At 39.7% G+C, this 18,791-nt stretch overlaps 1 protein-coding gene across 3 annotated transcripts in view; it reads left to right on the top strand.

The window, feature by feature from the left end:
• The window catches only part of TRPC3 (transient receptor potential cation channel subfamily C member 3), a 42,232-nt gene that overhangs the window by 3,496 nt on the left and 19,945 nt on the right, over window positions 1–18,791 (top strand). For 2 of the 3 annotated variants that reach the window (XM_048078134.2, XM_048078133.2), the window contains exons 2-3: window positions 5,733–6,504; window positions 16,031–16,216. In XM_048078134.2, coding sequence (XP_047934091.1) covers window positions 5,733–6,504; window positions 16,031–16,216 — 958 coding nt within the window. Of the gene's footprint in view, window positions 1–4,746; window positions 5,181–5,732; window positions 6,505–16,030; window positions 16,217–18,791 lie in introns of those variants that run through there. The other variant, XM_013191358.3, reaches the window with a different exon arrangement.

Below are 18,791 nucleotides of genomic sequence, written 5' to 3'. Positions count from 1 at the left end.
TGACACCATTTTTACTGGTTGAAAAAAAAAATTAACCAACAGCCTGTTTTGGCACGTGACTGTAGCAGGGTTTGGAGGGACGGCAAAGGCCTCGTTTGAGTGAGGCAGTGGTCTGGAGGGATTGCCCATCTAATGCGGCCTGGGGCACTGCATGTGGAACAGCACAGCCTCTTTGTGGTGGTAGCAAAGCACGTGTTTGAGATCGCTTAGTTTAGAAGATCTCAGGAGTAATGAGCTAAAACGCTGCTCATGCGTATGTGCATGTCTGAACGCTTAGTTCTGGGAGTAAGGCAGTTATCGTTCTTCAGTTTTAAAGCTGGGATCTCAGAGGTTACTTCTGGCAGAACTAGAGGCACAGTCTGTGTCTGCTGTGTGGCAGGTGATAGTGTATGGCTTCTGAATCTGTGCATGCATTGCTGTTTGAGTGATGTGCTTGTCTGATCTGCCTGTAATCACTGGCCTGTGCTTCCTTTTCAGGGCTAGAACAGAACCAAGATTGCTCGTGTTGTACCGCAGGTTAGCAGTGGAGTAAAATGCTTCTAAGTCATTGATGCCAGCTTTTATTGCATTGAATAATTCAGGTAGAATAACAGCTTGTTCTTCAGCGTGAATGTTGTAAACTTGCTGTTTAGGTTTGGGAAGGCCCAGAATGAAACTTCTTTCTCCAACTTTTCTCTTTTTAAAAATGGCTTATACAGTTTGCAGCATTAAAAAGTAGACTTGGAAGCGTGATTATAAGTCTTCTGAATTGCTGTTCATAAGATAAACAGCAGAACACAGGCAAATGTCATTTGTCCCACATTTCTGTCCTTCTGCTAGAATTCTGAAAGCTTGAAAGTGAAAAGAGTTGGGTAGATTAACAGAGTAGAAATCAGTGACTGAAATAATCCTTGGTAGAAGCAGAGGAATCATAATGCTTCTTGAGTCCTTAGTCAGTGTGCTACTCAGGTTTCTACTATTGTACTTTAGAAATAACTACATCCAGAGGAAAAAATAATCAATTTCAGGAATACTGTCCAGTGTCAGGCAACACTACAATGCGGTACAAAGTCGTAGTGAATGTGATGCATGCAAGGCACAAAAGACAGAGAGGTCATTGCTTGCTTAGTGGGGAAAAGAATACCTCTCTTTTTTTTTTTTATTGCACATATAAAGGTCAGGCTTTTTAGACAAAACATTTAAGGTAAACTTAAATGTATTAGATACAGAATAGTTAAGGAAATAAAACCTGCAAGAACATCCTTGTTTTATTCTGATAACTGAAAGATTGTGAAGTTTTCTGTACAGTTACTGGAGTTCTTCCATCTTGTCAGTGAAGCCATTTGGCTCCTCAGAACAGCAGCAGAACTGGCGCGTGCTTAGGGCCAAGGGAAACATGCCCTGATGGGGGTGAAACTGGTGTGCTTCAGTTAACATCATTGCTTTTTTCCAATTCCATCCTTCTTATTTGAGCTGAGCAGCAAACAGAGGCTTGAGGCTTTATAGACCCCTTTTCTTGCAGTGAAATGTGAAAAACACGGGTGGGGAAAAAATGGGGGGGGTTCAGCTGCTGCTTCATGTCAGCAGATGGAGGCTGAATTCTGCTCTTTTTTACCTTTGTGCTGCATAGTATGTAGCATAATTACACAGCCTGGGTACTAGGACTGGAATTCACGTAACGCTGCGGTGCATCTGTGGTGAAGGATTAAGGTATAATAACTGGACACTTCTCTTGCTTGGTGGTGTTCTGTTCTTGTTTGCCACAGATTCTTATTTTGTTGTTTTGGGTGGTTTTTTTTTGGTTTTTTTTTTCCCAACTATTGGCATCAGGCAGGAAGAACATCATGCTCTCCATCTCTTCTTTCTTTTAATATGAGTTGTCACCTCCTTACAGAGTCAGGTTTGAGAAAATGAGCTTTAAAAGCTCTAGAAAATAGAACACAATTAATACAAATTTACTTCTATTTTAATCTCAGTTTTAAGCCACCCTAATGATATTTAGAGATATGAGTTGACATTTTGTTTTGATTACTTAAGTTGACAAATGCAGCATACTTTTTTTGATTAAAACTTAAGTATTTTTTTCTTAAATAATCCACTTACACCATTTTCTTGATCTTTTGGGATAGCTTAAAAAATCTTAGTTGTAAGAACAGGAAAGCAGAAAATGGAATAGGCGGCCCTGTACCTGATACTTACTGCATGCAGTGCTCTGGCCAGAGCTGCACTGCCTTCAAGGTCTTTGAATTTGCTGAAGGAAGAGGAGGAGGAGACAGAAGGGAGGTATGGATGACCCTGACAGTTTTCTGTCTGTATGTGGAGCTGTACACAATTTTTTGTTCTCTTCATTTTTTTTCAGAAGGCCTTGATGATATTTTAGTCATGAAAACACCAAGCAACTTTCATCTTTATTTTGATAAGATATTGCAGTCACTTCAAATACATCATTTCTGTAACAAGATTTATAGCTAAGGAAATCTTCCTCATTGAGAAGATATTCCAGTGCAACACCTTTGGAACGATGTATCTGTTTATACAGATGTCAGATGAGTCACCTCAGTCAGACAATGGATTTTGAAAGAAAGATAGATATAACTGAAAATAAAAGTGGCATATTTTAAATTATACTGAAAAATTATACTGAATATATTGTTCTGTATTCCATAAAAAGACAAATGAGATTCAGGGCAACTGTTCAGAGTCTTAAATCAACAAATCAGCATGAGTCTGTCAGTTCCGTGTTTATTTCTTGGTTTTGTATACTCACTTATTTTTTCCTGTATAATATTATAGTAAACAAATACATTTTTGTAGCTTTATGTTTTAGGAGGTGGAAGAATGGAAACCTAATAGCATAGCAGGCAATAAGGTCTTGTTATCTTGTTTGAAAGGCAACTATGAAAAGACTATTTCTTGTTACACTTCTTGATTTTGTGGGGGGAATAAGGCAGTAGCATACTGTGGCAGTTCACTATAAGCACTCTGGGCTCAAGGCATCATATCTGAATATTCCCGAATGTGAAATATACCCGAGCTTTAGGTATTAAATCAATTCAGTGTTTAGCACAGTCACAAATCCTGTCTGTTATGCAAGATAAATTTTCATAGACTTAAGGAAGGTGGTACAAGAACAAGGGGAAAAAAATATCTGTCATATGTGGCAAAGGAGTTTTGGCACGTATTTCAAGAAGTAAGTACCATTTAGCATTACTTACACTACAGTGCCACCCAGGTCATTTCTGGCAGTCTGGAAATACCAACCACACATGAAAATACAAAATGTAGATCCACTGCTACATCCCAGGGGGGCGCTGCCCTTGGTAATGAATCTCCTCACTTGGTCTGAAATGGAACTTCCCCTTTGTGCTAACTGCAATATTGTGTGGGGGCTACCTTTTGTGGTGCACAGAGCTTTGATAAAGTGCTGGAAATGTAATATTTTGCTAAATTTATTATACTTGCTGCAGATAGCTGAAAGGCCAGGCATATTCTTATAATCTGAATAGAATTAGATAAGCCCAATGAAAACCAGGAGGGCTGACATTGCAGTGTATGGGGAAATCCAGGTATGTCAAAAAAAAAAATAAAAAACCACACGCGTGCGCACGCTGCATTTGAGAGAACATTGCTCACGTGGTGGGTTTCAACACATAGCACTCAGGACATCTAACTTTTAAAGCTGTCCTGCACCTTCCCCTGTGTTCTGTTAAATGCATAGCCTGTGTGTGCCCAAGGTCTAAGTGCTGTTATTTCCCTTGGTTCAGTCTTTTTGCAGACTGACAGGGTTTGCTTAAAAAGCACTGTTTATTATTCTGTTTTGCTCTCAGTGTTTATGTGGACCCCCGTTTTCCAGTGCACCTTACTTGGCTTTTGCACTGAGGGCAGAAGGATTAATTTCCTCTGCAGTTTTTCTGCATGGCTGTTTATTCTCATATCTGATTTTTTTTCAGTGAGGTGTATAAATTCATTTTCACAGTGCTCCTGTAAAATGGGAGGCAATTGTTCTTTTTCTTATAGATGAGGAACAGAGGCACAGAGGACTCGAGGCCCAAATTGGAGATTTATAAGGCCTGTTTGTCTCAGACTATGTAGCGCTTATACATATACATATATATATATATATACACACATGTACACATATATTTGTGTTATATGTATTCTAAGCACACCCTCCATTAACTCATATATTTATCAGCTGCATTGATGCCTCTGTGCCCATCAAGTCAGCTCAGGTGATCTATGTCCATGCAGTTAGTGGATTAACTGAAAGCAGCTGAAGGCTGTCTTCCCAAATGCTGAGCTGGACTAGAAAGGAAAGGGGGACTGCTGGTAGGCTTCATGTTTATCTGCAGGCAGTAGCCAAGGAAGGTTATTGTATCCTAAAATACCTTTTCAGGTCTTTGACCTGTGCTCTGGCAGGCAAAAATGCTTTTGTTTTCCCCTGCAGCTGTGACCTCTTCAGCCTGATCCCATCTATTTTGTTGTTTCAGACCTCTCCAGACAATTGCTTCTTGTTGTTTTTTCCAGCTAGGTAATGTTTGCTCCTCAATCTCTTAGCTCAGGCCTAGTTTTCATGCCAGCTCCTGGACTCGCTTCTCTGAAGCTCTCTTTTTCCTCTGTAGTTTTCTTCCCTAGCTAGTTCCAGGTTATCATCTGATGCGGCTATTTTCTCAGCCTGTTCACATTTGTCCCTGTTGCTCTTAGCCAGTATTTTATTTATTTATTTTTAATTGCCTCATAGATCTACTTTCTTCGTTTCTTCAGCTTTCCCAGTTGGTTCTCAGTTCCCTTTCCTAAACAATCTCACATCACTACACCTCGATTTCTTCTTCCCGGTGTAACCTGCCATCCCAATTTTTATTCAGTAACTCACTTTCCTATTTTAGGGGGGGGTCATAAGGAGTTATATTACAAGAATGCTTGTTTGTTTGTTTGTTTTGTTTTTAATATATGCTCCTATGGTGACATTAGACAGCTTCTTCCATTCAGCTCCTTGAAAAGTAGATGCTCTAATAGAGGTAGGCCCCACATAGCGTGCAGCATTGCAGAACTCCAGTTGGAGTGAGAGCTGATCCCATCTAGATAGGATAGTACCCAAGGTCTGGAATCTGTGAGCAGTTTAGTTACTAGTATCCAGAAAGTCTGCTCGACATGTGTGAACTTCTGTTCTTCAAAGATATCTAACTGGACCACGCTCACCTGTGAGTAGATCCTTCCAGATTTGTTTAACGTTTCTAGTAGTAAACACTAAAAGGCATGAGATCAGGCTTCACTGCGTGTTGCTCAGCAAAACAGTGGGAAGAAAACTTGTCTTCACCTCTAACTTAGGCAAAGTACAGTATGGCAAGTGTAAATATTGCTTACCTTGAACCATCAGCTTGAATCCCTATTTGGGGTTATTGATTGCTATTGAAGGTGCAGCTTGGTATAGTAGATGTGTTTACATTTTATATATAAAAGCGTCTTGGGAGGGATTTCTGAAGAGAAGTGACATCTGATATTGAAGAAAAAAAAATTGACCATACTAACAGAACAGAAATGGCCTGTGGAATTGAACCTGTGAGTGCCTTTAGATTGCATACAAAATACCTGAAGGCAGAAAGATCCCTGAAGGAACGCTTCTAGTTAATAGGTGGGCAAATGACACAGGACAAAATGAGGTACGTAGCTGTTTTTGTAGCCTCGGGAGAGGTGGAAGCTGCAGATAGCCAACACTGAAATTCTGTGACCTTTTTATTTCTTCCCCTCATTAGGTACATTGAAGAAAGTCCATCTCTGAGGCGTATGACGATGATGAGGGAAAAGGGAAGGCGGCAGGCCATTAGAGGCCCGGCATTCATGTTCAACAACAGAGGCACTAGTCTAACTGCTGAAGAAGAACGCTTTCTGGATGCAGCAGAGTATGGGAACATACCTGTGGTGCGCAAAATGCTAGAGGAGTCAAAAACACTGAATGTCAACTGTGTTGACTACATGGGCCAAAACGCCTTGCAGCTTGCTGTAGGGAATGAACATTTGGAAGTGACAGAACTTCTGTTAAAAAAAGAGAACTTGGCACGGATTGGAGATGCCCTGCTGCTCGCAATCAGCAAGGGCTACATTAGGATAGTGGAAGCAATTTTGAATCACCCTGGCTTTTCAGTAAATAAGCGACTGACTCTGAGCCCTTGCGAGCAGGAGCTCCAGGACGATGATTTTTATTCCTATGATGAAGACGGCACCCGCTTTTCTCCAGACATCACTCCCATCATTTTAGCTGCCCACTGCCAAAAATACGAAGTTGTGCACATGCTGTTGATGAAAGGAGCAAGGATAGAAAGACCTCATGATTATTTCTGCAAATGTAATGACTGCACAGAGAAGCAAAAGCATGATTCTTTCAGTCACTCTAGGTCAAGAATAAATGCCTACAAAGGACTGGCCAGTCCAGCTTACCTGTCCCTCTCCAGTGAAGATCCTGTACTCACTGCTCTGGAACTCAGCAATGAGCTTGCCAAGTTGGCCAACATTGAAAAAGAGTTCAAGGTAATGCTGGTTTTGTACTTCTCTCTCTGTTATTTTTTCAAGCTGATGGTACTTTATAATGTCCTTAGGTGCTTGAAATTGTTTCCTGCCTGAACTTTTTCAATTGCAAATGCTTTTATATTCTTTCTCGCTCTTGATTTTGAATTCTCAATACATAAGCCTTTTAAAATAATTTTTAATAAATAAAAGTGCTTTTGTGCCTGCTGTGCATGGAGAAAAATGGAGAAAGGCACAGTGTATTCTGATAAACTTGCATTAGATGAAAACCAACTTTGCTGTAGCAGACAAATACTGTTTTAGTTACAGATGCTGAGTAGCATAAATGCAGGGAGTAGAAACATTGTGCTTTTCTTAAGCCTACTGCAGCACTGACCTTCTTCCCATTTTGCTGTTTATACTAATTTTTGAATGAGGTCTCCAAATTGTTAAGAACACAGGAAGGATTTTTTAATCAGTCTTTTAGAAATGTCACTTGTTCACAACTGGTTGTTAAGCTGATTAAAGATGTAGCTCTTGGTACTGGTTTAGAGCTATATCTGGTTTAGTATGTCAGCATCTTGACTTTTTTTTGATTTGCACTTCTGTTTAGTACCTTGAAAAGTACAGCTTTCCCCGTGTTGTAAAAATAAAACAAAACCACAAACAAAACACCCCAAACATAGGAACCTTAGCCCTCGTAGCAGCAGCAGCCTGCATGTAATAAGATAAGCTTAGCTTGGGGAATGACAGATTGTTCTCAGTGAGTAGTGATATTAATAGCACTGTATCTAGCTGTAGCAAAAATTTTAATGGGGTTCTTCAGGGTCAGTGTTGGGTGCCACTTGTTTAAATAATATCTTCATAACTGATCTGAGAGAGGCAAGAGATGCATTAATCTTTTCAAACAACAGCAAACATTGCTAACGCTGGAGTACTCAGAAGAAGCATGGAACAACCTAGAGGACAATAGGCAGAAATGAAAAAAGTCAACTTTATCACAGGAGAAAGCATCAGATTTAGACGCCTGAAAAAGAAAAGCTCCAGACAGAGCTAAGAGGAAAAAGGAAGCTCCTGTGTTGAGGAAGATTGAAATATTACCACTTGCTAAGGAAGTATAAAAGTCAGCTTAAACCTTCTTTTCTTCCTTTGCTGAAGGAACCTCTGGATACCATGCTGCGTATTGTGTAATTTGGAAAATGGATTGAGTATTTACTGAAATGTATTTATTCAGGAGTATAGCAAAAATGTCAGTTTTTTCTTATCGTCTGCTGAGAAAGTACTAAACTGGGAAAGCTCTCTGTGAATGTAAAATTGAAGAGTTGGAGATTTTTGTATATGCAGAGCTTGTTGGCTTGTGTGCTTCACACAATGGATTACAGTTACATGCCTCACTTAGAGACCATTATAGAAGGTTAAATCTCTGATGTGTGCAACTCAGTCTGGTTTATCATTAATTTCTTATCAACTAGGCCAACAACTGAAGAGCCACAGGGTGTCCAGAATCATGTGCTTAAGATGGAAACTTATGGGGCTTCTGAGTAACGCTTCAGCAGTTGGGGATGCAACTTTTTTTTTTTCCTCCCAGTTTTTTAGGGAGAACTTCTCTGGGTTGACACCTCAGTGACTCTACTACCTATCTACTTTGTGATACTGCATATAAGGTGTGACTGTAGCTGTTCAGAAATACTGGTGGGTTCAGGGCCTCAACTGAAGCATCACACAACTTTGTAGGCTCCCAAAATACAACCTCTGTCACCAAATGCTAAAGTAAGGCAAGTCTTATGGTGATTTTTTTTTGTTTTTGTTTTTGGGGAGGATGTAGATGACAAGAACTGAACAGAAAAATTTCAATAAAATTATAAAGTCATGAGAAACTTGCGTGTCCTTGGCACTGATACTATTGATGTGAGTTTAGTTTAAGAAGTAGAATGAAATTTTGAAGGAGAAAAAGCAGCATGTTTCAGTTGGGCTTATTTCAAAATAGAACTTAAGTTGCTTTAATTTTTTAAATATTACATTGACACAATAAAAATATTTTGATTTTTTTTTGTTTTTGTTTTCTTGAACTGTTTAGCCTCTTGATATTTTGGGGATGCCTAGAACCCAAGAAATCCACTACTCACACAGATTTTTCCTTTTGTGAATACCACTTACACAGTAGCTAACCTTCCCAGGTGTACAGTATAATTCAGTTTCAGTCCCTATTGTAGAAACTTCCTGGCTCCTTGTTAGGCTGGGAATTCTAGCTTTTTACCAAAATGACAGCATTCCCGTGGAAGTACTGGTTTCCTTGTTGGCCTCCCATTGATCACTTTTCCCTCTGTTTCTTATGAGTGTCAGGGCATTCGTCTGTTCCCTCACCCCGGGCAGAAGGGGTGCTTGTTTGTCTCCGGCATCTGTTGTTAGCTGCCCTTCTTTGGAGGAAGGGGGAATGGAAAAGCGAGGAGGAGGAAAAATGAGCAAGGAATTTTTTCAGCATCACTGTCGCACTCAGTCCAGGAAGGGCTGGAATCGCACAACTGATGAGAAGGCTGCGTGTTCCTCTGGGGCTGTGGACAGGTATTACGGGGCTGGTGGCAGCATGAATGTTATACAAGACGCTGTGCTGACAGCTGCAGAGGTAAATTTAGGAGAAATCAAGCAGTGTTTCTGTGTCTGACAGAAGTTGATTGTGAGAGCTTGCCACGTTTGATGCAATTCCAATTTGTAGCTGTATGTTCAGTGCTTTCTTTTCTGTAGGTACATCATCCGAACGTGTTTTGCTAATAACTGTGTGCATTGTCATGTCCCAAGGGAGAAGGCTTCTAGTCTGACGTTTGCACACCCTGCAAGGAAGAATGACTAATAGACTGTTGGTGCCTTCTCCTTTAGTATCATCATGGGAAATGCTTAATTATTCCAGCCAAATTCTAACCATTGCACAACGCTGAGCATAATTGTTTCAGGGGAGAGAAAAATGGACAAAATCACTTTCCCACAGAAAATGGGTGGATGGATCTACTTAAAGGGACTTCTAATGACATTCATTATTTATTCCTACTATCTATGGCCCGTCGCATCACCTCTGCATGCTTCCAGCACTGCACTTCCTGGACCTGGAGCAGTCACACAGCAAATTCCTCTCTAGGTGGCTTTCCCACAGAGGAAGAATATGAGGTGAAGCTGTTTAAAAATGCCTGAGGACAAAGCTTCCCAGTATATGCTTGCTGAACTGAACTTTACATCTTCTGCGTATGCAAAGTCCAGTCTGCTTCTGTCAGTTAGGATTTGCACTAACAAATTCTGATGTTCACGTGCAAACCAGCGTTTGCACAAGTGCATTGAAGATGTGGGAAAGTAGCTTAAGACATTCATTCAGGACAGTCAGTTCTCCAATGCAATTAAAAAACTTAATTATGTCAATACCAGGTTTACCTCATGAGAAAGGATTCAAAGAAACCCATGGACCCACATTTTTCTTGGAAGGTGCAAGCCATGTAGCTAAAAAGTACTGAAAAGGAGTAATAAAAAAAAAAGTAGATGGGAAAACGGGAGCCCTGAAGACCACTTTACTCTTTTTTTTTCTGTCCTTCCTTACTTTGTACTTCTTTGTGAAATCCTTGTTCTAAGCTCCAGTTGCTTGTTTTGCTACTCTTCATCTATTTCGTTGTAGAGTTTCTTCTTGATCCTGTTGCTACTTTTTGTTCTTGGCTTCCACTTATCTTTTTGTTTTCTACTATTTAGTTACCTTCTCAGATTTTCTTGTCTCCCTTGTAAGTGCTCTTCTAATTTTCTACTTTTTTCTTTTTAATTCTCTAATTAAAAAAAAAAAATCTGTCATCCTCCCCTTAGGTTTATTCTTGGGCTTTCTAGTCCTGGTAAAATTGGGATAGCTTGTCTGAATGTGCTGGTGACTCCTCTTTAGGTCTGGAAACTACCTGAGGGAGCAGCAGAGATTATCAGTGCCTGGCAGTCAAAGCAGCAAGATGGTGTTTTAGTGACTGGTATAACAGCATATCGTACCTCTGGCCAGAGCAAGAACTGCAGCGTTTCTCTTCCCTGCTGATCTCAGTTCTCATTACAGCAGGATTTCAGAAATTTCAGTTTTTGTCCAAGTCAAGACTGCTACCAAATCCTAAAGAAAAATCCCTTCACTCCGCCATACCTATTGCTTTCACACTAAACATCAGTCTATAAAAGGAGCTGATTAAATTCTCTCCTGTCATGTTTTCAGGAATGTTTTACATGTAGTAGAGATAATCAGAAAGCAGCAATGCTGATGAAGTTCTGTGTTTAAGATTCGGGACCAGAATTCTGCATCGCTCCAGGCTTCTTCATTGACTTTGATGTTTGTAAGTGATTTTATAACCAACGTGCCTGCTCTGAAACAGTTTTCAAGGTGTGCTGAAACAGATGATTTGATTCTGTTCTTTTGTTGAAAAAGACAAAACCCATTAAGTTAGAAAACGTTATGGAGTGACATTCTGCTGGTATCTGTCTTTATGAGTGGTTGGAGACTTCTAAGGCGTGCTGCTTTGTACTTGAGAGATTGGCTAGAGAAGCTCAGTCTGGAGCTATATCTTGTCTTAATGTAAACAAGCATTCATAACAACAGTTGGAGAATTAGGTTTTCGAATCCCAGTAGCACCACAAAATGCTGCGTGATACAAATATTCCAATCTTTTGTTTCCTTGTTCTACTTTTAGCAGACCCTGGCCACTGCACTGATATGGATTCCTGAAGTTAATTGATATTTACCCTCTTCCTTGAGACCTTTGAAAATGTTACTGCACAGTGATGGGAGAATTTCTAGCAGTCAGAGCAGGTGATGGAACTTTTCTTTGGAGTGACCAGAGAGACGCAGGGCAAGGTGACTGAAAAGCCACGTGATGGTGTGTGTATAGCAGCTTTCAGCTAAATGCAGTCCTGTGGAGGCCAGCTCAGTTCTGTCAGTGAGAATTGCACTCACTGATGACACATCCAAATTCAGTCGACCAGAGCAAGTATCACAAAGGTCCTAGCTCTTTATATATCCTATGTATGGGATAAATCCTCGTTCCCAGTTCTGCTAAAAGCTCCCACTGAAACCAGCGGAAGATGTGGACGTGCATCTAAAAGCGGCACTTGTCTCTGTTCCAAGTAAATTTACATAGTGTTATCTCAGCTGAACTAACAAAGACTGTTCAAGCTTAAGCTACGTTTAGGTCCAACTTTCAAATGACAGGGCTCAGGTCCATAATCATTAGTGCAATTACGTCCTTGATTTGCATATACAGTTCCTACAGTTATATATGCAAACTGGCTAGCAAAGTAGTTGATCTCAAAAGGGCCATTTAATACTTTATGCTTAACATGCGTGTATGAATAATTGTATATGCTGTGTTTGAAATAGTCCTGCAGTTGTGCATAGTCATGAACTATGGTGCTCACAGAAATGTGCCTTTTGGATAACAGGAAACAGGTACATACATTTTGCTTGGCTACATGTAGTTACTTGTTACATTTTCTTTAGAACAGTTTAAAATCTTATGGATGAAATCCGCTTAAGATTTGTATTCATTTGATTCATTCTTTGCACATGTTAATAATTTCTTTGTACAGAATTCTGCATGAACTCATGAGGTGATCTTTAATATTGTTAAGGAGAACAGAGTACGCAGAGGTGGACGGGCTGAGGTCCAACGAGTGGTATGTGATGAACTGGCAGTGAGGCACGGTTCTGCAGCTCCACTCGTGAGCAGTTGGCCATTATCCACTGGTGTCAGCTACGGTATCTGCGAGATATGGAATACAGGCTGATATTTTTGATGTTACAAAGATGTCCACATAGTCGTTAATTTTTTGGAGAGAGATCGTTTAAGGTGATAAAGCTAGCAAAACCAGCTGAGTCAGGCTGTGACTTCGTTGAAGAAACATTTTGTTGATCAGGGAAGCAGAGTCCCCGTATTATCATGAAAACCAGGCAAAGAGCCCTGCTGTATAAGCAGCTCTGTTAGTGCATTACTCTTGGTTTGGCATTTCCCTGAAGAGTAGCTCCACTTTAAGGAATTGGCAACTTTTGCAGCATATAGTAGGGCTTTTCAAACATGGGCTTGGATGCTTCAGAAAAGGAGTGCTGGTGGCATCATTTAGGACGAGGAAGGGATGAGTGATCTGGTGGCTTTGTTCACGCTCACTGTCTTCTCAGGAGAAAGCAAAGGAGTGTGTGGATGACTGAGACCACAGATTCTGCTTTCTGCTGTTCATGCAACACCCCAGAGGCAGAAGATTGCTTGAGAATTGGGTCCTGTGATTACAGTGTGGATAACATTTGGCTGTTTAATTCTATGAAGCAATCAAATATCCTGAGAGAAACTTGATTTTACTAATAAATAAATAAGTAAGGACCTGGAGAGGGAAATCTGGCAAGTTTTCCTACTGTAAGGTTCAAAGCCTCAGTTGGATGCTAACAATGCACAGACTGGTTTTCAGTTCTCATAACAGCATCTGTAAATATTATAGCCTGTATTTAATAATTAAATTCACAGAATTAAGCTTAATCCATCGTATGTCTTACCTTGCCTAGCAAAAGCATAGCTTTTATAAGCAAGTGATCTATCCACCTATGAAGAATCACTAGCACTGTTAATTTTTTCAGTTGAAATGTAGGTAACTCTTGTATAGTAGGCAAATAGTCTGTGCAAAGCAGCCTGGCCTCCAGCAACCAGCAGGGCTGTTCACGGAGCAGATAGGTGTATTTTCTGGAGTGCCAGATAGCAGAGCCTGAGCTGCGAGGAAAGAAGCTTTGCACCCTCTGCCAGGATGAGTCAGGAGGCCTGATGTAAACGTGGGAATGAGTCCCTGTTTGTGAGAGAGAACGGCGAAACGAAACATCCTGTAGTTTGTTGAGACAGCAGTCTGCATGTGATGCTACTGCCGTCACAATTCATTTCTCTTCTTACCATAGTAGCATGATTTTTCACCGCTTTGCTGTTTGCAGGCAATATTTCACAATTGTAGCTACCAGTAAAAATGTATTCTGCCTGCTTAGTTCGTGCTGATTGAGAAAACTGTGTTCACTGAGCAGTTGCTCTAACTGTGTGTGACTGTAGCAGAAACTTACTTTGATGTTCACGTTTTATGAAAGTGATGCCAGGTATACTTGTGTACCTGTGTGTGTATGAGATTTGGTGACAACTTACATGCAGGGAAGTAAAATTTTATACTGGAATTTGTTGAAAAGTTACTTCTTGGGAATGTAACTTCTTGCGCAATGTTTCTGTGCTCTTTTAAGGAAAAAGAGGATAACTAAATGGTAAAGAAAGCAGTGAACCTATAGCAAGAGTTACTACTTCTCCTGTTTCTTCACAGTTAGCAAAGGAATGAGGAAAAAATATTTTAAGACGGGATGAAGATACATCTCACAAATAGACAGCACATACTCATTCATCCAAGGACAAAATTAGTGACGCGTCATAAAGCACTTGAATAATACAAAACCATCCAAACTAAACTTTATTAAACCTTAATGAGATGTCACCTTTGAGCATAGGATAAATAATACTGAAAGAGGGAGCTCTTTTTCTCTGGTAAATTTACAAGTGCCTGCAAATTCAGGTGAGAAAGAACATAGCTTCTTTCAGCTTTTTGGTTTCTTTTTATATAGTACTACTACTGAAGTCAGTGAACTTCCTGTATCTTCCCATGTGCCATGAGTAGTGATTTTACAGCTACTTTATAGTGCTAAAGGAAAGTGGATTATCAATCTTATTCCTGTTTGGCTAACATTATGCTGCATCTGATTTTTTTTTGTGGGTTTTTGTTTGTTTGTTTTGTGTGGTTGTTTTTTTTCTGAACTATTTCAGTAAATGCTTTTTCTAGCTGTAGTGAAAATACGGAAGCAACTCCTGTTTGAAATGGGAAATTGAAGGGGAAGTTTTCAATCACTGATGCATAGTAATTACATTTTGAAAGCAACTTCATATAAACAATGCTAAGAACATATGACTTAGGTAAACTGAAGGCAAGGTATTGCTTTTGCCCCTACTATGGTTGTCTTTAATCTCTGCTTTGTCTTCACTGGCAAAAATACTCATTTTCTTTTTATGCTGTCTTGCTAATGTGATAAAGAACCTGTGTGTGCTTTTCTTAATATCCTTCACAAGCCTGGCTCTTAAGAGTTTATCTTTATAGTACTTGGCTTCTATGATGAAACTTTCTTTCTTGAGTAGACTGGCTCCCTCTTGTCTCTTCCAAGATTGCTATTGAGGCTGGCAGTTGCAGAGCCCTCCTCTGCAAGGCCTTTAGCTATGTAGGATTTGATGACTAATAATTTTCACATCTTTTACTTGAAAGCCTTCTCTACCTTCAGACCTCCACGCTTATAAGTATGTGTAACTCCCTTGACTCGCTTTCTTACCAGACTTTGCCTTTTTGAAGTCCTAAATCTTGGATGCTTGCTTATCCTTTCACTGAATTTGATCCTGCACCTTGGTATTTTTATAATTGGTTCTTCTGTGCTATTCCCCTTGATTACCAAAAATTAAACTAAAATAGCTTTGTTGGTTCAAAGTTGTTCAAGCTCATCTATGACCAAAGAAAATATCTGGGTCCTGTTTAGGTCTATGATTAGGACTGCTCGTTTCCAAGTCTGTATCTGGGATGTCAGTCTTCCATAGTAAGATAATTCCTGGTAGTATTTTTCTGTATCCAGTAATGTTTCATTTTGATTTGTATCTGAATCTGACTTACGGGATTGTTAGCTGATTCCTGCAATTACCCTATGCAGCTTCTTTTCCCAAAATAATTTGATGCGAGTGAGAGCATGTTAGTTCCTCTATCATGTTTTATAAATGCTAAGTTAAAAATTTAATAAAACTTAGCTGTACAAGCAATGTACTTAGGCAAAGGGGAGGAAAGTTAGGTTTTGGGGGAAGAAAAATTGATTTTTTTTTCACATGATGAAGACAGAAGTTTTAATGAAGTATTTTTGGGAAAGTGGGAGCCACAAAGGAAAAATCAGTGTCTCCAAAAGTGATTTTAAAAAAGGTAGTGATTGAAAATGAACAGTTCACTGATGAACAGTGAACACGGGAAAAACAAAGAGACAGAGGACTCAGAATAGCATTCTGATGGGGAAAAATGAAGAAAAGCTGTGGAGTAGTCAAAAAAGAAGGTTATGCTACTTTGAGCTGGATTCTGAAACATTTGATATAACAGGGTAAAACGGGTACAGTCAAGTTTCCTCCTACAGCTATAGCTTTTTGTGAGGAGTTTGGAGGCTGCATCACACAAAGTCACGGAAATCTGACTGAGAGGTCACAGATATGCATGAAGACTGAGGTTTCTGACAAGGTAGATATCAGATAAGAGCTTAAACCTAATGTCACAGCGGTGGTGGAAGACCTACAAGCATAAAAAAAGTACAAACAAAGACTCGAATTTGCATATTAAACTGTTAGCTTAAGCTTTTGAAAAGTAACCACAAGTGTTGCTTATAGGGAAGCAGCACAAAGGTACATTTTTTTTTCCTTGCTGTTGATTCAAGCCTGTTCCTCATGGGCTGTTTTCTCTAACCCTTCTGTTTCAGAACGACTATCGCAAGCTGTCTATGCAATGCAAGGATTTTGTGGTTGGTGTTCTCGATCTCTGCCGAGACTCGGAAGAAGTGGAGGCCATTCTGAATGGGGATTTGAATTCAGAGCCAGTTGAAACGCAGCGACACAGAGCGTCACTGAGCCGTGTGAAACTGGCCATCAAGTATGAAGTCAAAAAGGTGAGTGCTTTCAGACAACATAATAGGAACACCATGTCATCTCACTGTCCCACAGGTGTTATGAACTGATGCTCTGTTGCATTAGAGGCAGCCATAGTGTGTGTAATCAAGATTCTCACAAGGCAGAAGCTGGCAGAAGGGGGCTACAATGAAGGAGTTTTGTTTAATCTATATTGCACAGCTAAGAATTGGCAGGAGATTTTAATGACATAAATCAGCTGTGTTAGCGGGGTTATGCACAGTTGATCAGATTCATCTAGTGATTAAAAAAAAAGCAGAGACAGATTTTCACTTAGTGAAAGTAAAGATATATCTTCCTGCCAGTCTGTGATAATATCTACTCAAAAGAGAAGGCTGTTCTTATAAACGAGTTGGTTTCAACCAAAGAAAAGACCAGGAATGTTCATTATTGCTTCTTGTTACCTTTGCTTTCTGACTTAAATAGGGCAGGTAAATTCTGGAAAGTAGATTTCTGAAAGTCTGACAGCTTTCTACTCGTGTTCTGTGAACACATATGTATTTTTGGAAAGAAAGGACTTCCTTTTACTACTTTGAAAATGGAAAAAAGAACGTTTAAGTTGCCGTTAAATATATTTTTCTTCCATTTAGTCTAAAATATGACAGTAAATCAAAGAGCTCATAAACAACTGTGTGGATTTCAAGAAGTGGTATTACGGTGAGAAATCTTGAATGATTTACTTTGTGTATTCCTTTAAAAAAATTTAAAAATCAGTCCTGAAAATTAGGGAATATGTTTGTGGTTAATTCATCAGTTACTTTCAGTTTGTCATTTATGCACTGGTATTTGTCAGCATTTTTAAGGAATGTGAGTTCATTAAAATTTTATGAATGAATGTTACGTAAAGGACAGTGGAGCTCAGTCTCACACATTTGATGTGATGCATATCCATTTGTTGTAACAGTTTTTGATATGTACCCGTGTCGTTCTCTTCAAGATCCCACAGCACTAGCACAGAAAATAGTTAATGTAGTGTCCTACTGTGAGAAGACTCAAGAAATACAGTGATAGCTATGTATATTATTTACAGCTACCTATTTACATAGTTACTATAGTTTCCATTCTTAACAGCCATTATACTTTCATCATCTCTGCAAGAAGTCTTTTGTCTTTCAGAATAAAAACACTGTATTATGTGGCCACCTGTTGAGCCAATCTGCCATATAAAATGATTTGTAAGCAACCTGCTAGATCAGGTGGGAAATGGTGGTGTTTATCATGTCCCCAAAATATGGAAACAAATTGTAGACGGATTCCAAACAATAAATCCTTGTTTCTGGTACAGAATTGTTCTACAGCTGATAAATGCACATTAATTGCCAAAATCCAAAGCAACATATATAAAGTATTAAATTAATTAAAAGAGTGGAACAGGGAAAAATAAAAGCACATAAGCATATAAGTTGTCATGTCTAAATAATGTATGGATTCTTTGTTTTGTATTTCAGTGTGTACCAAACCTTTTCTGAGATTCACGTCTCTGCTTTCTTGCTGAAGACCGTGGCTCTCTTCTGAGAGTTTGTTGTTGCTGATTAAATTCATTGCTGAGCAAAGGGCCACCCAGGTCTGTTAAGAATAGCGAAGATCTACATAGTGCAAAAAAGACAGTTCCATGTAGCGAACTTGTTCTCGTCTCCTGCAAGAGATTAGTTATTTGTAGATGAACTCAGGGTTTTGGCTCCAGTTCCTGACAAATACAGTTCCGACTCTACAAGACTAATGATCGTGGTGGGAGGACATAAACAGATGGTGCAGGGCTGTTACCATATTCATACACGTGCTGTTCTGTCTAAGTGGCCATAGCAGAGGGCATGGCAAAGATCAAGCCAGGACATTTCTCTGCTGCGGTGGTCCTTTGATGCTGGGATTGGCTCCCTTACAGCTGTGGCAGATCATTGCAATGCTCTGACTTCAGAACAGATTCAGATGTGGGAAATCCACAAGGGGTACTTTGAACCCTGAAACTATAGGAAGCAGGCAAGGATGTGGCTTATGTTTCTTAGGTTGCAGTATTTCTAGCTATGCTTCTGGGTCAGGAGCACTAAGTTCAGTTCACCATTGCAAGACAGGTAATGCAGCCAAACGGAGCTGCAGTTCATGGAACGGTTAATGAGCAGAGTGTCCTTTGCGGAGGGAGGAGAGACGGGGAACAGCGTATGACAAGTGAGCAAACGCTCTCAAATGTTCACTGCTGGGAAATGCAGATTTTAATTCTGTTAGTAATGAAATTCTTGCACTTAATACCCTAGGCACTGCACTAATTGAAGCCCATCCTGGAAACAGGTTGTGATTTTTGGTGTTAAGGTTCAGGTTGGAACTGCAACCCCGACAGTGAACATCTAAGGGAATCAGAAGCCAAGAAAATTGGTTACAAGTACCGTGCTCTGTGCTGAATTGTTGCTGCAGTATTACTTTTAGTATTGTATCTTAACTCTGTAGACTGCCAACACAATTTCAGAGAACTTGCTGACATAGGGCCACATTCTGCAATTTTTAATCAGAATGATATTTCCAAGTGAAACCAATAAGGTTTGAGTAAAATTACAATGTTTAATT

This window comes from Anser cygnoides, chromosome 4 (assembly GCF_040182565.1).
Source record: "Anser cygnoides isolate HZ-2024a breed goose chromosome 4, Taihu_goose_T2T_genome, whole genome shotgun sequence".
NCBI lineage: Eukaryota > Metazoa > Chordata > Aves > Anseriformes > Anatidae > Anser > Anser cygnoides.
The sequence above is the reverse complement of the archived record's forward strand: the minus strand, read 5'-3'. Positions and strand labels throughout refer to the sequence as shown.